Here is a 19,849-nt window from a genome sequence, read left to right on the forward strand (position 1 = left end):
GACTGTACTAGTGAACTAAGGTCCCATTGCTCCCTACAACCTTTTCTGCTGTTTACACCAACTCTCAGCACACACACTCTCTACCATTATGTTTTCTTTCAATTCTGTACAGAAAGTGGAGCCAGATACCTGGACCAGATTGTCAGCAGCAACAACAAGCAGCAGGCAGAAGGAACAGGTGATTGCCCGAAATAGCAGGTCAAGATGATCTAGCCTATGCTCTGAGAAGCTATCTCATCTCCACTTACACCGTATCAGTTCTGAGCCTTGTACTTTGCTTTGTTAAACAAAGATGGATACCTGGCAGCCAAAGAAACTAAAACAAACAAATGGACAACAACAACAACAACAACAGGCTGTTTGGTCATTGGGGATGGAGGAATCTGATAATTTCTATATATATGAGTTTCTCATTTTTCCACTCTTCAGTTTGCCCCATTTCTGTATCAATTTTTGAACTTTTTTTTAAAAAAGGGGGGGATCTTCATAAAAATTCTTATGCATATTATCTTCATCAAAATATACATTTTGGTGCATAATCCTACATTTAGAGCTGGTCCTAAAATAGACAATACTAATTTAAATGGACCAACAGTATAATGAAGCTGCATAGGTTTGTATACTCAGCTATCAGTGGCTACTAGCCACAATGTTTACATTCTGCTTCCACAGCTGGAGGCTGTATCCCGCTGGTACCAGCTGCTGGGTATCACAAGGGAGGAGAGTGCTATTGCACTAAGGTTCTGCTGACAAGCTTCCAATGTGCATCTGCTTATCCACTGTGAGAACAGGCTGCTGGAATAGACAGGGATTAGATAGGGTGCCTTTGACCTGGCTCTCCTTATGTTAGGGAGGTCTCAGAGCTCAGTGATAGAGTATACATTTTGCATTTATAAGGTCCTAGGTTCAATCCCTAATGCCCATTTAAAGAAACTCAAGTAGCTAAGCTGGGGAAGACTTCTTTAGCCAACTCCTACCACTCAGTAGACACATGACGGGAGATCAGTATTACCATGACAAAAGGGAAAGGGACAGAAGCATTTTTTTATAAAGAAAAGAAAAACACAACCCAAAAATTGTAAGAAACTTTCCCTTAAGAAATGTGGGATTGTGTGGCATAGTCCTCAGCAAGCCTCCTGACAAGATCTCTCTCAGTGGTTAATTGTTCCACGTTAAATTTTCTTTTGTCTTGCCTTGTTTCCCATTGTGCTAAGGAACATATTAGCATAGTCAAACACAAAGACACTCTTTGATTTTTTTAAATAGTCACTGAATACTAAAGTGTCGCCCTGCAGGTGCCTTTCTTTGAATACATCGTATACATTTGTATGCACTGGAAATTCCCCTTAAACTGTGTATTCTTAGCACCCAGCCATTCATTGAGGCCACTGGTTTTTACATGGTGAATGGAGACAGCCGTAGACTCCATTGGCAGTTCTTCACCAAAAGAAACAGTGATGGCAGGAAGGTGCCCTGAAAAGTCACTCATCACTTTTCCATGAATGTGTGGTCTGACTCCCCATCTTTAGGAGATGCGGCCAAAAATTTGGAGGAAATGTTGGAGAGGGAGAGCGATTTTCCCTCAGAACTAGCCCCAGACATTCCTGCTGTCTTGAAACTCTGCTGCAAGAGGAGCCTCTTTTGCCAGAACTTCTCTGGCCTTAGAAGCTCATGGTGCCTTCCTTAGATTCTTGCTCAGAAGCCCCAGCAGAAATCCTTGTGCTACTGGAGGCAATGGCTACCAAAACTCCATCACTTCAGAGGTGGACCTAATCATCTATGGAGCTGCAATTCCATTTAAGTCTTAGTCTAGTTTTGCTTGCTACTGAAGCAACATTTCAGCTCATGTTTCACAGGGTGCTGTCCAAGGTGGATTACCTTCATATGTTGCTTTGAATCCCAGTAAGTTCCTCACACTGTCTGTCTGGAACAGAAGCCACATCTGATGTTGGGTGCTGACAATCAGATCAGGGACTGTTGTGCCTGTTAAACTGTCAACAAAGAAGACAAAGGAATGGTAATAGCAACAGTAACATCAACCGAAGGCAACAATTTAACTGAATTTTGGGGTGGGAGTTCCTCCTGAGGCAAAAAATAAAATAAAAATAAAAATGCAAGGAGCGAAGATTTTCTAGGGCAACTGATTTGTCCTGACCACAGATTCCAGCAGACACAAAACCAGAGGTTTCAGGGTCAATAGCTAAGGAGCAAGACCAGGTTCCTGAACCTCTGTTAAACCCAAGGCAGCAGCCTTCTGGAATAGATCTGACAGCACCAGCACCACAGATTCAGAGCCTTTGGGGCTGAGAAATGGAGTGCTTCCTGACCTACCTCACAGTCCGAGGGTACAGTAAATGCACCAGGAGGCCTGGGATTGCAGAAGAGGTTCCCATCTGCAGGCCAGAGTGTTAACCTTTTAAGGACTGTATTACTCAAGAAGGGGGTGGAACCTAGAAGAGATGGACTGGAGACTCAGGCTCAAAAAGGCCTCGGTTCACCTCTAGCCTTCAGTGGAGCAAGTTGTTCACTCTGTTGTGCTGCAGCACCTGAACTACCTTGCTGTCCTCCTCTGTTGGGCTCCCTTTCAAGACCAGGACAGGACACAGTTGGGAATGAGGGAGCAGGATCTAGCTGGATTTTATTTAGTAAGGTTGGATCAGTTGCCAGAGATTTTCAGTAAAAGCAAGCTGCGTCCCTTCTCCTTAGTGTGCATACAAGAATTGTGTAGCCAACTCATGGACAAGCAAGGCCACCAAACTTGGCTGCTATACACCACCCACACACTGCTGTGTACAATATCACAGTAGGAACCGGAATGTATGGGTGCTTCCTAACTGCCCTGCCCCTAATCTGTTGAGTCAAGAAAGGCTGTATGGTTTGTGGCAGTGTAGCATGGCAATACAGCAACAGCACCTGGGGAGATTTTTATCACATCCACTTCCCCACATTGTCTTGCCCCTAAACTTGCCCCCATTTCCACTGACCTCATCCAAGTAACAGAACTCTCAAAATTGAGTTTGGACAACCCAATGCTTTTCATTAATACAGTCTTTTTAGAGGGCAGAATATAATTTCCTTACCAAAAATGGCCTGCATCAATATTTTCTGAAGGTACAGATCATAGTCAACATGGGGAATGTAACCCAATCTAACACGTTAGGTTAAAATAATACTCAAACCAAACCCACCAGCTCCAACTGCCTCTAAGGCTTCACTTGTAACTCCTCTACTCACTTAAGAATAAGCCCTGTTGAATTCAATAGGTTTTACTTCTGAGTGGACATGATTAGGATTGTGCTGTAAATCCTTAGTTTAAAATACAGACATCATCTCAAGTATCTTAAACTCTGCTGTCCCTCATTTCTGTGTAAGTCTGTGCCTACAAATACCCTGAAATCAATCCCTGTCAATTTGGTCATTCCAGATAAATGTTATGGCATAACTCTCCCAAAGACAAACCCGTGTTGACATCAAAAGAAGAACTCTTAAACATTTGGGATTTTCACTGTTGTGGGAATGAGGGACCTCAAACAGTTGTATTTCCTAGCTTGGTCAGGACCAAAGACCCAGGGATGTGGCTATGCTGCCTGATTCCACGTCAAAGGATTCATGATCCACCAAGGAGCAACAAAGTAATTCCCAAGGAGCTCACAGAATCATAAATCAAGGGATCATCATCCAATCCCTAGCTTCAAGGTTAGGCTGACTCATGCCAGATTAACTAATCTGACACATCTAACAAGAAGATAAAGTATGAGCAGACTTTAGACTAAAACCGTGCAAAATGAGGACTGAGGGGAAGACACTAAAGTATAACTCTAGACCCAAGGTGGGAACTAGATGTGTGACTGGTTTGCCCTTGCTTAACCGATCAATAAAAAAGAAAAGGAAAAAAAGCTGTGGGGTAGATTTGGAGCATTGTGTGTGTTAGGGGGATTTAATGCTTTGTCCCCATATTAAAACCTCCCCCTTGCACCTGTTATTTGCAATGAGAAGAAAATACTCATGGCACCATATATAGATGCATTTATCCCTTGACAAAATGACAGTGTCTATGCCGGGAGACGAAAGGTTAAATCCCTTTCACCATGTGACATGGTCCTGATCCATCTTAAACCCCTCCCAACTAGTTGCTGGGTTTTCTTTTCAAGGTGTGGGCGGGTTTAAAAAGAGTCACGTGAGGCAAACTACATGAGAAACACCACATCATCCACTCTGGTACTGTCTCCAAGTCCCCCCCCCTTTTTTTGTAGAGTGGATGGAGAACTCTGTTGTTTAGCAATAGCAACAACTAGACTGCATCAGAAATCTCTTTTGACCTTCTGTAAAAACCCATAGATCTCATTATGTTTACCGTTAACCTAGATTAGAGTGCCCTGCAGGCAGGAAACACAAGCAAAGATTACCCATCATGGTAAGGGATGGGGTTCATGCCCCTGGAATTCCATAGCATCCATTCCTCAGGGAACCTCTTGCAGTTATAACACAGTGAAATTTGGGTGGTTAGTGAAAATCTCTGTCTCCCGCCAGGTTTATGGGGAAGCAGATTTGAACCAATTGTGTTGCTGCTATCTTGATTGATAATAGTCTGGTTGTTGTTGCACTCCTGTGGATTTTGTAATATATTATTTTGATGTTGTTTTTATGATAGTCTTGTGATTGCTTGATGGTTGTTTTATTGATTTCAATGCTTTTATATTTGTAGGGTTGGTTTATTGTTCCTTTGGTTTCCTTTACTGGCTCCTGTGCATTGAATTGTGGAAAAGCAGCCTAAACTTTTTTAGAAAAGTAAAGAGAAGGAAAATCTCTCCAATCAATTCAAGCAAAAGTCCCACACAATGTGCGAGTCAAACAGCAGGTGCAAGTAAGGCAATTGTGGAGCAGTTGACAAAGCCTCAGGTTTGGACTGGGGTGACTCACGTTTAAATCCCCCAACCCAAAGCACACTGGATAACCTTTGGGCCAGTCGCTGTAGCCTGGTCCCAGTTTAGATCCTAAAGGTACATGAAGCCATCACCTTGATGAAGCTAAGCAGGTCTGAGTCTGGTCACTGCCTGGAGGGGAGGGCACCTGGGAATGAGTCGTGATGCATGCTAGCATACCTGGGAACTCGCCTTGATGCATTCGCTCTGCCTCCATGGCTGGAGGCAATAATGCTTCCAAAGACCAGTTTAAGGAAACCATGAGGAAGGGAGTAGTACTCTTGTGCTTGGGTCTTGTTTGCAGATTTTCGATAGGCCACCATGAGAACAGGATGTTGGACTAGAGGGGCCACTGGCCTGATCCAGCAGGCTCTTCTGATGTTCTAACATCCAATCCTGGCACAGTTTTCAGACCTCCAGACCAAAAACATTTCTGCCTTATCTAGACAGCTTCAGACTGTCAATATCCCAGTTACTGCCTGAAACAGTTCGCTGTTAATTCTACTGACCCCTGTACTGCACATTTCAACCAGCAAATGAACAACTCATAGGCGCCGACTCCATGGGGCCTGAGGGGGCCCGAGCCCCCTCAAAAATTCGTTTGGGGGGCTCTGCCCCCCCAATAATTTAAGAAAATTATTAGTTATATTATGCTTTGTAAAATCACAAAATTATGTTGGTATTTTTTATTTTCCTTGTTTAACGATAGTTACCTTTTAAAATACATTCAGTAATGAGTTAAAACAAAGCCACTCCCGATCTAGAGAGGGGGTGGGGTTGCGGGCTCTCGACCCATCAACAATCTCGCGGGGCTGGCGTCAGCCCCGCGAGAAGCGGGGATTCCCCCTAGCTCATTAATATTCACCGCCCACGGCGGCAGCCAATTGGCTGCCGCAAAGGGTGGGCCCTCACAGGTTCACTTAAGGTCGGGGCAGCCCGGGGCTCGCCCCTTTCGTTCCCCCAGCAGCAGCGGTTTGGAGGTCTTGGGCCCCCCCAATATTTTTTATAAGTCGGTATGGGCCCCCCCCCAATATTTTTTATAATTCGGCGCCCCTGGAACAACTACATGTACAGCTCACAGTTCCCAATCTTCGCATGCCTTGCTCCTTGGCTGTTGTCAGCAAAACCCCAGCACTTGCTTCTATCTTTTCACTGGGAACTTCTACTTGGAAAGCCTTTCCAGAATTACCCTGAAGTCTTTTGAACAGCTATTTCTGTTAGGATATTTCCGTTCCACCTTAAAAGGGAGCAGGATGTTTGTGTCACAGCCTGCGTATTTCCTGTTCACAAGATGTTTATGTTGTGTCTTTGCTTTCGTTTCTCTCTCTGTGCCTGAGACATTGAAGCAGGCAGTCATGTTTTCTTTGTTCTGACCAACACTGAATAAAGTTGTAAATAATGCTCTCCTGCGTGCATCTTTCGCTATGTGAATTCTGCTGATAGAGTGTGCATGAGCTCTGGAATGTGGCAAGCTATTTCTGGAGCTCGTGTCGCTAATTGAATGATACTGCGTTGTCTACGGGAGATCGATGGACGTCCTGAGGCAGCTTGGGGGCCATGATGGACTTTGTCTCCCTGGCAGTATCCCAACAATTTCATCTTGCCCTCAATCTGAAGCAGGGGCCCGACTATGCTGCTACAGAACAAGAGGGTCCAGATCCTTCTAGTCTCTCTCCCAGCAAAAGCACAAACATGTCCCAAGAGGTGCTGGACTCACAGTGGAGCATGGGCCCCTTACAGTGCTTGAGTACTCTTGAACAACAATTGTCAAAAGAAAGATGAGGTACAGGACCACTGAGGAAGTTATTCCTGGCCAATATGAAATACTCCAATATGAAAGTCCAGAAGGATTTGCTCTGCAACTTCCCTGGACACTTTTCTTACAAGTGCTTCTCACCCCATTTAGAAAATGTTGTTTTGTGAAGAAAGCCCCTGAACTCGCTTCAGCTTCTGACTTAGGTATCAAAAGGGAAGAGAGAGTGTCTCTAGCACAATCAGACTTACAGGAACCCAGGGAGCTAAACAACTCCAAGTCAGATCCACCTGGCTCTATAGTGTTCACTACTAGTTTCAGAAAGTGAGTCTGTCCCAGCTCTACCAGGGGTTGAACTTGGAACCTTTTGAATGAAAGCACGTGTTCTGTTACTGAGCTACACCACTTCTCAAGATTCTTTAGACTGTGAGACCTTTTGGTCAGGGTCCTCTTTCCCACCTCTTTATATTCTCTTGTAATTTCTGGGTATACTGACTCTGCTGTAAAAACAATCTCTTGTCTTAAAGCAACTTATCATATTAACCTTGGCATGGCTGTGAGGCTCTTTCTGGTGAGAGGAGGCCATAGGTTTGGAAGGTAAATTCAGACCTAACTAAGAAGATTTTTTTTGGGGGGGGGTAGAATGGCCTGTACCATTTCAATGCAGAACTGTACTTTTTAATTATCCCCTAGTAAAAGCTCCCCGCAAGCAAAAAAAGCGACACCATGAGGAGAAAGGTCCCAGGCCATGCTGAACCCAGGGGGGTTCCGGTTTGTTTTTTATACAATCGCATTGGGTGAACTGATCTCCCTCACCTGCAATCTGAACTGTTATGGCTCACTCTACCACCTGAGGATGACCATCTCATCCTGTTACGTGTGAAGATTCAGTCACATCAACCAGTAAATGGCTCAAGACAACCTGAAAGATGATGTAGCTGAACCAACCTGAATTTCTTTCTTGTTTTAAATGGAGGAAAGCAACTTTGAGATAAATCCTCTGAATCTTGTTTGTGTAAACAATCTAGTAGCCGGTGCAAAATATTAACAGTGGGGCAACATTTAAAATATGTGCCCAAAACCAGAGTCCAGAACTCAGGCTTTGTTTCAGCCAAGATTCCCCAGGGACCTGTGACTCAGACCTGGAGTTTCTGAAGGAATAACAAAGAAGAAGGGGAGGAGGAGGATAATTTCCTCTTCTTTGTCCATTTATTGTTTCAGAATATCACTTTGCCCTGAAATCTGATCTACGCGAGGAGTATATTTTGACAGTACAAATGAACCCATCAAGATTGCTTTTCAATGCTGAAAGTGGTGGAAATTTGTGGATATTCTAATTCGATAATTAATCTTATGCATTTTACTGACACGTGCATATGCTCAAGTGTATTGGTAAGGCACCTGATAAGAAAAACAATATTCATATTATTGTATATATCTAGAGAGACAGAGAAGGTCAGGATTTTATTCTATTTATTTACTAGCAGTTTTGTACCTGGCAACACTCAGGAATTCTAATAAACCCCAAAATCATTGCAGATTTGAAGTCAGTTTTGCAAGGTTCAGTACTCTACTGATTCAAAATGGCATTCACAGGAAAACATGCTCCTTGATCTCAGGAATCATCATGCAAAATTTGGTTACAATATCTTAAGAGATGTCCCAATGCATAACAAAGAGACAGTCAAACCACTTTCCAAGCTATATAGTAGATTTAATAAAGATTTCAAAATGTGCACATGGCAGGAATGAAAGGGGGGCGGGAAGAAAACATGCAAAAGGAGCTAAAAGCAGTAGTGAATCTTGCATATAAGTGCTTCATATAAAATTCAGTAATCGACCTTTTAGAGGACAACAGAGGCTTTTAACAAATTTAAGAGAACTTAATTTGCTTTGGGTTGCCTTGGGCAAGATAAAGCGATTAACAAATCTTAATAATAATAATAATAATAATAATAATAATAATAATAATAGCCTGCTAGATCAGGCCAATAACCCATCTAGCCCAGCATCTGTTCTCACAGATATGCTCTAAGGGCCACATGTTATGGAACTGAAGAAATCTATGAAATGGACCTTCAAGTTTGGTACATCAGAAGTACCCTGTTGGGTGGGTCAGGGCAATCTAGTCCACCATTACACTTCCCATACTGGCCAGCTGGATGCCTTTAGGAAACCCATACACAGGACCTGAAAACAACAGCCCTCTCCCATGATTGTTCTTCAGCAACTGGTAATACAGAGGCATGGTGGTGCCTCCGAATCTGGGGGGAACATTTAGTCATCATGGCTAGTAGCCACTGATAACTGTATCATGCATCCTCTTTTCAGTAGCAAATTCTACTAGTCGGTAGCTGACTGTGAAGGACTACTTGTCCTGAATGCTGTCCACTTGCCCTGCTTTTGATTCACAGCAGCTGGTATTCAGAGGCATACTACCCCCAGCATTGAAAGAAGTACATGGCCATTATCGCTTGTTGCCTTATGCTCCATGAATTTGCCTAATTCCCTTTTAAATGCATCTGAATTGGTGGCCATCACTGCATCTTGCAGTACTTCTGGTTGCCCTTTCCTGCACCTTTTTCAGCTCTCTGATTTCCTACAGGAGATGTAAATGGCATGAAAGCTGTCATTTCCTCTGGAGTACCACGATAAACTGACACCTTCAGTGCACTTAGCTAAATCATCTGTTTGCACAGTGTCTGTCTTGACACTTCCAAGTTACAGCGGAATCTCTTCATTTGTCCAAACTTAATTCCCAGCAGAAATTTTGCTGCAGGGTCATCTGAACTGGAACTAGTTAACCTGTTGGAAGAAGGAAAATATTTCCCTCTCCCAGATTCTGTGTGTCTTGTCCCCATGCTTCTCTCAATGCATAATTCATCCGTCCATCTGTCCACCCATCTTCAAATAAAGACCAAGTCTGCTTACTCCTTTGTGCTGAGAGTGAAATCAGTAATGGCATTAGCTTCCCCCATAATTCAGTGCTGGCACAATCTAATGCACTTGTTTTCCCAGGCAGTTAGTGTAATGTGGTTTGAATGATCACTTACTAAATGCATTTATAGCCTCAAGGTCAACTTGAGCTTCTGTTTAGCAGAAGGGGACTGGGGAACACTATGGGGGTGACCTCCTTTCCTTGACAATCGCTCTAACTTTTCCATAAGAACGAAGAGGAAGTCAACGTGACTGGTAGAAACAGGAACTCTGTGAAAAGGCTTATTTGATTTCTATCCTCCACTTAAGTGTAGAATGTTCTTTAAACTGCCTGTTGTTCCAAGCACAGCTTTGTTTTATTTGTTATAGTTTTGCATACTTTAGAACTTGAATTGCTTTTATTGCTTAGAGTTATGTTAAGCCACATAGATCAAAGGATGAAACGGGATCCAAATAACTAGACGCCAATCCTTTGATGAGCAATTTGCAATTGGGAGCTAGGGAAAACTCTTTCACAGCTCCAAATATGGCCAAGACACATTTGGAAAATGCCCTGTGTTTCCTCAGTGTGTTCAATTTGACATCATTTGTGCCAGTATTTCCCCTCCTGACAGCCAATGAAGCTGAAGGGGAGAAGAAAATGGGAACGTGATGATGTCAGAACAGACTTCTTTTCATCAACACATTACCAGGGACACACTGTTCAGCAGCATTCCTGCTTTTCCATGTAATATGGAATTTGGGTTCAATACCCTAAAATGTTCAGTACTACCCCATCCATTGAGGGTGCTATATTTGGGGTGGGTGAGTGGGGGAACCTATTTTGCCTTGTCTCTAGCTGCAATCACTCACAATTATATCAAAACATTTCCATAACAACCCATGCCACCAAATCCTACAGATGTACTAGCTACCCCAGTGGCTACATTAATGAGTCCAATAGCTGCATTCAGAAAATGACAACTGAATAGCTCCAAACCTGAACCACCAAATGTCTCTTCCTCAAAACCCACTTCAGAACTTGATGGTAGGTGTGGGGAGGGAAGACTGCCACTGTTGACTCTGATTTGCCTCCAATCCATGGCACACCAAATGCAGAGTACAGCTTGATAAATGGCTGCCCTCTACCACCAGCTGTATAAATGGAAGAAGCCACCATCTTTCCATTTCTTCTTGGTTCTCTCAACCCAGAATATGTGGCCATGGACACTGTTCTGCCTATTTCCCCAAGACAGATATTTCAAATTCTAAGAATGCCCCACGTCACATATATCAAGATAATATCAAGCCCAGTGGGAAAGGCAGTAGCTCAGGGAACAGCATGTGCTTCACATGTGAAAGTTTCCAGGTCAATCCTCAACATCTCCAGGAAGGGCTTGAAAACACCCTTGCCTGAAACCCTGGGCAACTGCTGCCAGTCAATGTAGGCAATGCTGAACTAGATGGACCAAGTATAAGGCAGCTTCCTATGTATACAGGCTTTCAATATACTGAAAATTAATAGGTGATACAGAACAGGCAGCCACCCAGACTCATTGGTTTGGGTCTCTGGAGAGACCTGTGGCATCTCAGCAGAGGAAGTAGTTACAGAGCTGAGGCAGAAGAAGTGGTGTAAGCTACCATTTCTGCAAGGCCTAGCAAAACAAATAACTTCTTGCCGTAGAGAACAAGCTCTTTAATCTAGGTCTGTTATCACTTGCTACCTGCCTGAGACCCTTGCCACAATCCAACACCAGCAACTCTCTCCCAACAGAGTGACCATTCCAGTAACACACATTTGCTTCTCTGTTCCAGGCCACCCCAGCAAATTATTTAGTATACAAAAGTGAGCATGTGCATTCTGCCAAAGTCTAAACTGCCTACAGTGATGAAGACATGAACACTCCAGCAAAAACCCAACCAGAATCACATGAAGAAAAGCCTACTTACACATAGAGCACACTCTTCTGGTCTCCGACCTGACCACCGTCCCCCACAGTTAGCGTATCATAACCTCTCTCCAAGTCGAATTCTTCAAAGTTGAGTTTGATGACCTACCAAAGACACATGGTGTTAGAACAAATGGTTGAAATGTCAGGGAGGAACCAGGTTAACAGAAGGAGTGGGTCGAACAAACTGGGGCTAATATGGAGTAGTGGCTACTGTGCTGAGCTGGGGTGCATTATACCAAGGTTCATATCCCCACTGAGCCATAAAGGAAACTGGGTGGGCCTTGGAAAGCAACAATCTTTCAGTCTGTCCCACTTCTAAAGGTTGTTGCAACACTGAACATCTGGGGTAACAGCCAGTGTTATAGAAGTGATCCAATGAATGATCAGGAAGCCAACTTTAGTGATTCTACCCCCAACTATATTCCAGCTGTGCAATCAAGTAAATTAGCCATATTGCTCACAGTAACATCAAGAGCATCAGCATGGTGTAGTGCTTATAGCATCAGATGAAGACTGGGTTCAATTTATTACTCAGTCATGAAACTTACTGAGTAACCATGGGCCAATCAGCCTAACTTACCTCACAGCATTGTTGTGAGGATATATGCTGCCCTGGGCTCCTTGAAGAAAGGGTGAGATTGCTCCCCTTAAAAGCAATCTCAGGGCTTGTGGGTCAACAGAAAAGGGAGCCTAAATTAAGCCCCTGGGAAAGAAGGTGAGGGATGAGTATCCCCCAAGGATGTAGAACTAGAATTTTTTTTCAAAAAAAGAGGCAGCCCCCCACCCCATAAAGCCCTGTGAAGACAGAGTATACTCAGTGCACACTTAGGAAGGCTGAATGTCAAGTGGGGGGAGGGCTGAGAGAGGAGGAGAATGAATTTGCTTGCATCCATGGCAGTTTTTCAGGGGAAGCCAGTTCTTGTTGAGCTACACCTCTCATAATCTGTGACCATTAGCCATTCTGGTTTAGGCTGATGGGAGCTGCAAATCTGTACAGTACCAGGCTGTCTAACATTCCCTAGATCTTGGGAAATGACAGTGCTTGTTTGACAATACTGCGGCTTTGGTACAGCTGACCAAAAAATAGCATCACTGACTGCTTTAAGCAAGTGTAAATCATTGAATCCAAAGAGGGTATTCTGGCAGCAGGAACTAGGCACCTTAATCTCTGCACTATCTGGGAAGCTCTCAGGTAGACTGGCATCAACCTTGTTCCTCTGCATGCCGCAACCCTACAGCCTAGCAGAGATCATGACACCAAGTCAGAGGCTGCAGTGCTATGAGCTAAAGAACCAGATTTGGTCTCTGGTTCTGAGCCTGATGCTGATGATTATGGGACCACTGAACTTGAGGTTGGCTAGCAGCAATCCATTGAACCAGCTCCCACATCACCAAGGAATGAAGAACTGGGACCAGGACTCTCACAAGCACATTCCCTGGGTCTAAGGAGCTAAGTTCCTCCCACAGTATCTTGCCAGTCCAGTGACGGAGGAAGAGCACATCAGGAGGGAGGCCATGGAGCAGAAGTGCCTTTCTTCAGGTCAGAGGGCTGGCCCTTAAGAGACCCTAGAATAGGACAAAACCTAGGAAATGTCAGCTGGAGGCAGAGGTTCAAGAGGGGCCAGTTCACTTCTAACCCTTGAAGTAAGTAGCTCATTAGGAACTCTCCTTCGTGCTGACTTGACACCTGACCTGCCATGTTCCATGGGTGCCTCTGCAAGACCAAAATAGGACACCACAGGTCCTATTGGGTCACATGATATACAGAGTCCAGTTGGGTGACATGATATAAAGAGCCAACTGGCTATTTTTAACTGCTGTGTTAAACTTTGTTCCCCAGCCAGACCAACTTGTTGAATGAAGCAGCTGTACCGGCTAGTCCTGTGCCCTTGCTGCATTTTCGAAGCTGACCCTTATTACACACTTGGCCCTGGTTCCTCAGAACTTTGATTTAAAGAAGAGAGAAATAAAAATAAGTTTTTAAAAGTGGGAGAAATATGTTTGTGTCTTTTTGGAAGAGAAGGCATGGTGAACACTCACCACAGGATGTTCTTCAAAGTATCTGACTGTATTTGTGGGAATAAGAAAAGTATCATGCAATAGGCACTGTCTAAATCAACCTTCTCCAACCTGATGACCTCCACATCCTGCTGGACTCCAACTCCCATCAGCCCCCAGCAAACATGCCCAATGCTTAGAGATAATGGGAATTGTAGTCCAACACAACTTGAGGGTACAAGGTTGGGGAAAGCTGGTTTATTGGTTTTTGTTGCTGTTGTTGTCTTTATTCAGGATCAGGAACACTGTGCTGGTAGTCCCAGCATTGCTGAAACTCAGCAGATGTGGACTTGATCAGTCCCTTGGATGGCAGACCCCTGGGAACACTATTTCACATTTATTGATAACCAATAAAATAGATAAAGGGCAGGAGAAGAGAAACCTTCAGGGAAACAACAGAAACCTTTAGCCCAGACTTGCTCACCGCCTGAAGGTCTAGGCTGCAAATTTGTGGGTTTTTTAAAATTATCTTACTAGATGTATGGCCCAGCACTTCACTTGCTATATGCCGCTTTGGAAAACACAATCCTGTAAACAGCTTAATCTGGGGATCCAGCACAAAATTTAACACCACCACTTCTGCAAGATTTTTTTAAAAAATGCAGGAGGAGAGAGCTCCACAGCTGCATCAGCATCACCAGCCCAAATTCAGACTTGAAGCCTCTATGTCTCTGAGCTGGTGAACTCCTCTGTGGGCATCATGTGGAGTCTCAGAGAGGAGGTGGGAGGCCAGCAACTTGCTCCCACAAACTCAAGATTTCCTTGGTTGTCCCACCAGGTTGCATATGCCTGGATGAAAAGCTACGCTTCACTGAAAGAGCAACTTTCAATGTGGAAATCAAAACAAACAAAAAATCAAATCCTGCCCAAGTAATAATATATCACTGGAAAAATGACAAAGAAATATAATGTGGTACTTTTGAATAAAGCACTCTCCACACTCCTCAGCCACCAAGTGAAAGTTCTTACACTCTTTTCAAAGTGAAGGTAAAAGTGTTTGCATTTGTACATGGGAGGAAAAGAGCACAATCCTTCTCAAAGATGGCTGTAGCCCATTCGTGCATCCGGTTCATATGGGTCCCACACATGCAAGGGAAAAGTGTCATAGGATCACACTAGCAAGCCACACACTTTACATGCTAGTCATGCCACTGAATGGTCATGCATTCAGTGTGAATGTCAAAGGCTCCTATTGCATGAGACGCCTCCCACAGTGCTGCCAAACACAAGGGCATGGCTGGCACTCATGTCAACCTGTAGGGGGCACAGGGAGTGGGCACATTCTGCCCTCTGGCAAGGAAGAACTGAGTGAGGGCAGCAGGCAAAGACAACACCAGAGCCTGCTTTAGCTGACCCCCACCTGGGGAAAACTGTACATTATATTTTATTTATTGTAGTGTTTTAAAATTGTCATGTGCCTTGGGTTCCTTGGTAGAAAGGTGGTATATAAATGCAGCAAACAAATAAATACATACAATTCCACTCCTTGCTTTATGCATTTGGCCCCCAAGAGGCTCTGTCAAATTCTTTTTACTATTCTCCCTACACTAAGTTGCATTAAACCTCCACCTAGTATGAACCTGTACTAAAAAAATATTATTAAAAAACCATGTAATGATTGAATAATGTAATTAATGCAAAGAACAAAGGGTTGTTAAGTGACACACATCATTAGTTAAAGCAGCCATTCAAGTAAACTACATTTTAACAAGTCTGACCCTAATTAAATAGCTAATTACATTGTAGTACACTGTGGACCATAACCTTGTTGCAGAGACACAAGTTTCTGGAGTCCAAGAATTATTTATGTATTCTTTCCTCCCCCTACCTTTCCATTCTCTTCCTTGCCCTAGTTTCGCTTTTGCTCTTAGTTAAAAATTGAAAATTATTTAATGAGTCATTAAATAACAAGATACCTCCTAGAAAATATAGATAAATGGATGGCATAAAGCCCACTTTCAAAAGTCACTGAAAACAAGTAGCAAAAAAACATGAGATGTGGTGAGATCTGCTGAGCAGTTTTCAATGGGCCCAGCTATTAAGGCTTGTCAATAGTCATTATGGGTCACTTTACTTCAGACTAGTTGGCTGGTTATTGACAACCAAGGATAAGATTTCAGCTTAGCAGATCTGCTGGTGTGTGTGTCCATGCATATGCAGGCTGTAGAAATTCCATATCCTTACAATTCCATATCTAGGAATATTTCCACAAACCACAATCTGCTAGGGCCGAGTGACTCTCCAGATAGTGCTGGAATCCAGCACCTATCAACCAAAATCAGTATGGCTAATGGGCAGTGATGATAGGAGTTGGAGTCCTACAACATCTGGAAGGTCAAAGGTTCCCCGCTCCTGTTTTAAGGCTACACAATTTGCCAGCCTTTGAACAAAGGAGGTAGCTTACATGGAGTTAGACCACTGGTCTTTGTCTGACCATTGTTCGGTGGCTCTCCCAAGGTCTCAGGTGGAAAGAAGGTTCCCATCACCAGCCATCTGGGGTTATTCTAACTAGAGATATTCAGGATTGAACCTGGGACATTTTATATACAATGCATTCCTATTAATGAGTTGTCATCAGCATTTTTACTGTTTCGGGGTATATCTGTGTATCTGACTGCAAGAGAGGGTGATTATAACACTTAACATTAAAAATTTTATTCCAGTAATGTAACCCATCAGAGGACACAGTTGGCGCTGTGGGTTAAAGCCTCAGCGCCTAGGACTTGCTGATCGAAAGGTCAGCGGTTCGAATCCCTGCTGCGGGGTGCGCTCCCGCTGCTCGGTCCCAGCGCCTGCCAACCTAGCAGTTCGAAAGCACCTCCGGGTGCAAGTAGATAAATAGGGACCGCTTACCAGCGGGAAGGTAAACGGCGTTTCCGTGTGCAGCTCTGGCTCACCAGAGTAGCGATGTCACACTGGCCATGTGACCCGGAAGTGTCTTCGGACAGCGCTGGCCCCTGGCCTCTTAAGTGAGATGGGCGCACAACCCCAGAGTCTGTCAAGACTGGCCCGTACGGGCAGGGGTACCTTTACCTTTACCTTTAACCCATCAGAAGAAATGCCCAAGGTCTCCAGTTACCCATATGTGGGAGATTTCTCTCTAGATCACCCTGCCACCCACATCTTCAACACACACACAATTTGCTTTTCTGACACACTCTAAACTCGTTCAGCTGTATTTTCTGCAATTGCTGCAGATTCTGGTGACAGCACTCAAATGCTAAAAGGAATTGATTTGTTTTCCACCTTCTCTCTCTCTCTTCCCCCTCATGCGCCTGACAAGAGAAGCCCACAGGACTGTAAGGAATATCCTCAGCTATTTAAACACAGGGAAGATATCAGTCATCGGTTGTGGAACAACTTCTCAAACTAATAGCAACAAGCTGAGTGGTAACAAGTGAGCATAGCAGCACTTTTTCAAAATCCATCAATACAAGTTCTGGCCAGTCATCTGATTCTCAGGAACAAGGACAGCAAGGATTAAAGGAGGGCCTTGGAACACATCCAGGGAAAAGTTTCCTGTGTTGTCTGCTAGTTGTCAGGAAAGCCAAAGGGTCCCAACAAAAGATGATTGCATCTTCTCCTTGTAATCTTTCATGTTCCTTACACAGGGTACAACTCTCCACACATCACACTTCATACTGAACTAGAGGTGAGGAACTTGTGGCCATCCAGATGTTGTTGGACTCCCATCAGCCAGCAAGGTCAAAGATGGGACTTGTAGTCCATTAACATCTGGAGGGCTACAGCCCTACAGCCCCCACCCCACATTAAACATACAGTATGACAGAAGTCAATAGAGAGGGTCTTTCTATTCATCTGCCTGGCCCAACTGCCATCTGGACTATTCTCCCTCTTGCATCAACAGCAGCGAGCCACGCAAGAAAAGAGCTCTTTCCTTGGTCTGCTTGGACAGGCTATCTCTCAACGAGGGCTTATTCTAACTTATCATTTGTCCTGTTTTTTCCAGGTGAGGGTTCTTACTTTAAAACTCCATGTCAGAGTGCTTGAGTGTTTTTAGCTTAATCTACTGTAGTGGCAGTAGCAATGCCCCTGAAACCTGTGGGTGGCCAGTGACTGGATCTTTCTCTCTATATATAAAAGTGGGTCCTGTAAATGCTCACTATCTCCCCCTCTCTCTGGGACCAGTATATGATCTCTCCCCCTCTTTCTCTCACCCACACCAGAAGTGGAGAAAAAACACTCAACCTTTCTGCAGCCACTCTACTAGAACAAAAAGAGATGCCCACGTTCAACAAGTTCTGAATGTGGAGGGAGATATAAACACAAGGGAGCAGAGGCTACTTCAAAGAAAGGGGGGGACCAGGGATACTCCACATATTCTTTATTAAACCCTGTAACAGCCTGGTGTTCTCCAGATGTTTTCAGCTACAACTCTCATCATCAGAGCCAATACAGCTGTGTTTGTTGGGGCTGATGGGAGTTGTAGTCCAAAACATCTGAAGAGCACCAGCTTCATGAATGCTACTTTATTACCCTGCCTTGATGTAATAACTACTACAGTCCTGGATCTGATTCAGACTATTGTTCCATTTACACTGACTAGCAACAACTCTCCAGAGTTTCTGACAGCCCTATCTGGAGATGCTAGGCATTGAATTTGAAGACCTCTGCATCCAAAACAGATATTGTACCGTTGATAGGCATGCAAGGAGGCAGTGGTTTCCATCAGGGCCCAGGTTCATCACTACACTATTTCCATTCTGCTACAGTTCAGTTTCTACTAAAAACTACATTATTTGTATCACTCACTGCTATGGCTAACACCTATGCAATTAGTAGCATAATTAGTTATGTAATTAATTTCAACTCATTTCAATAGAAGGGAAACATCAAAAACAATGCAGAAAATAATGCAATTATTTGTGTAACATTTATGTACTAAAAACTGACAAAAATGAATAATGTTCATATTCAGTAGTATGATTTTCCATTCCTGATCTCAGATGAACAAACAAATTGCAGGCATTTCTGTTTCTGATGGAATTTTCTGACATCTGGAACCACTGAGATACAACCTTTCTACTGATCAAGTATTTGTTCTGCACAAGACAGTTTAGACCCATACAGTTGGAGCTGCATATAGTCAATGCAATTCTGAGACCAGTGTCCATTTGCATAATTTTCCCTATATTGTGCAATGCATGATGTATACGGTATTTTTACAGAATTCACTTTCCTTTTGTTAGTCATGGGCAAAGGGAAGGAACTATCACAGCAAGCTATAGCAGAGGAAGAAATGGGACTCTGCTGGCTCTGGAAAAATGTCAGCTCCACCAGAGTCCTCCATCAACTGTCATCTGGTGCAATCATTCCACTAGGCTATAAGAACATAAGAGCCTATTGGATCAGGCTAATGGATGAGGTTACTGCTAGGTGGATTTGTAGCTGCTTGACTGACCCAAGCCAAAGAGTGCTCACTAATGGTACCTCATCATTTTTGGGGCCGGTTGTTGTTCTGCATCTTTATAAATTACTTGGATGGAAAAAAAACTGAGGGGTTGTTCATCAAATTTGCAGATGACACCAAACTGGGAGGGGTAATAATGCCACAGAAGACAGAATCAGGATTCAAGATGACCTTAACAGATCTGAAAACTGGGCCAAAACTAACAAAATGAATTTCAATAGGGACAGATGTAAGGTTCTGCACTTAGGTTGGAATTAGGCTGCACAATTATAAGATGAAGGAAAACTGGCTTGCAAGTAGTATATGGGAAAATGATCAAGGGGTCTTAGTAGACCACAAGCTTAACATGAGTCGAGTGTGATGCAGCAGCAAAAATACCCAATACATCAACATGAGTCTAATGTTCAGCTGAAGGGAAGTAATAGTACCACTCTGTTCTGCTTTGGTCACACCACACCTGGAGTACTGTGTCCAGTTCTGGGCACCACAACTTAAGAAGGATATTGACAAGCTAGAACATGTGCAGAGGAGGGCAACCAAGATTATTAAGAGTCTGGAAACCAAGTTTTATGAGGAACGGTTGAGGGAATTGGGTATGTTTAGCCTGGAAAAGAAGAGACTGAGAAGAGATATGATAGCCATCTTCAAATATCTTAAGGGCTGTCACATGGAAGATGGAGCAAGCTTATTTTCTCCTGTTCTGGAGGTTAGGACACAAACCAATTGCTTCAAGTTACAAGAAATAAGATTCTGACTAAACATCAGGTATTACTTTCTAAGGGTAAAAGCTGTTTGACAGTGGAACAGACTCCCTAGG

The 19,849-nt window shown here is 43.6% G+C and overlaps 1 protein-coding gene across 9 annotated transcripts in view; it reads right to left on the minus strand.

Annotated features, from left to right (window-relative positions):
* The window catches only part of CSMD2 (CUB and Sushi multiple domains 2), a 489,690-nt gene that overhangs the window by 185,892 nt on the left and 283,949 nt on the right, over positions 1–19,849 (minus strand). For 8 of the 9 annotated variants that reach the window (XM_081921159.1, XM_081921158.1, XM_081921161.1 and 5 more), the window contains 2 exons: positions 11,542–11,645; positions 1,879–1,991 (listed from right to left, as the gene is read on the minus strand). The exons of the other annotated variant lie outside the window; for it this stretch is intronic. In XM_081921159.1, the coding sequence (XP_081777285.1) occupies positions 1,879–1,991; positions 11,542–11,645 (217 nt within the window). The remainder of the gene's footprint in view (positions 1–1,878; positions 1,992–11,541; positions 11,646–19,849) is intronic. 9 annotated transcript variants of the gene reach the window in all.

Source organism: Podarcis melisellensis, assembly GCF_964234715.1.
Source record: "Podarcis melisellensis genome assembly, chromosome: 8".
Lineage (NCBI taxonomy): Eukaryota > Metazoa > Chordata > Lepidosauria > Squamata > Lacertidae > Podarcis > Podarcis melisellensis.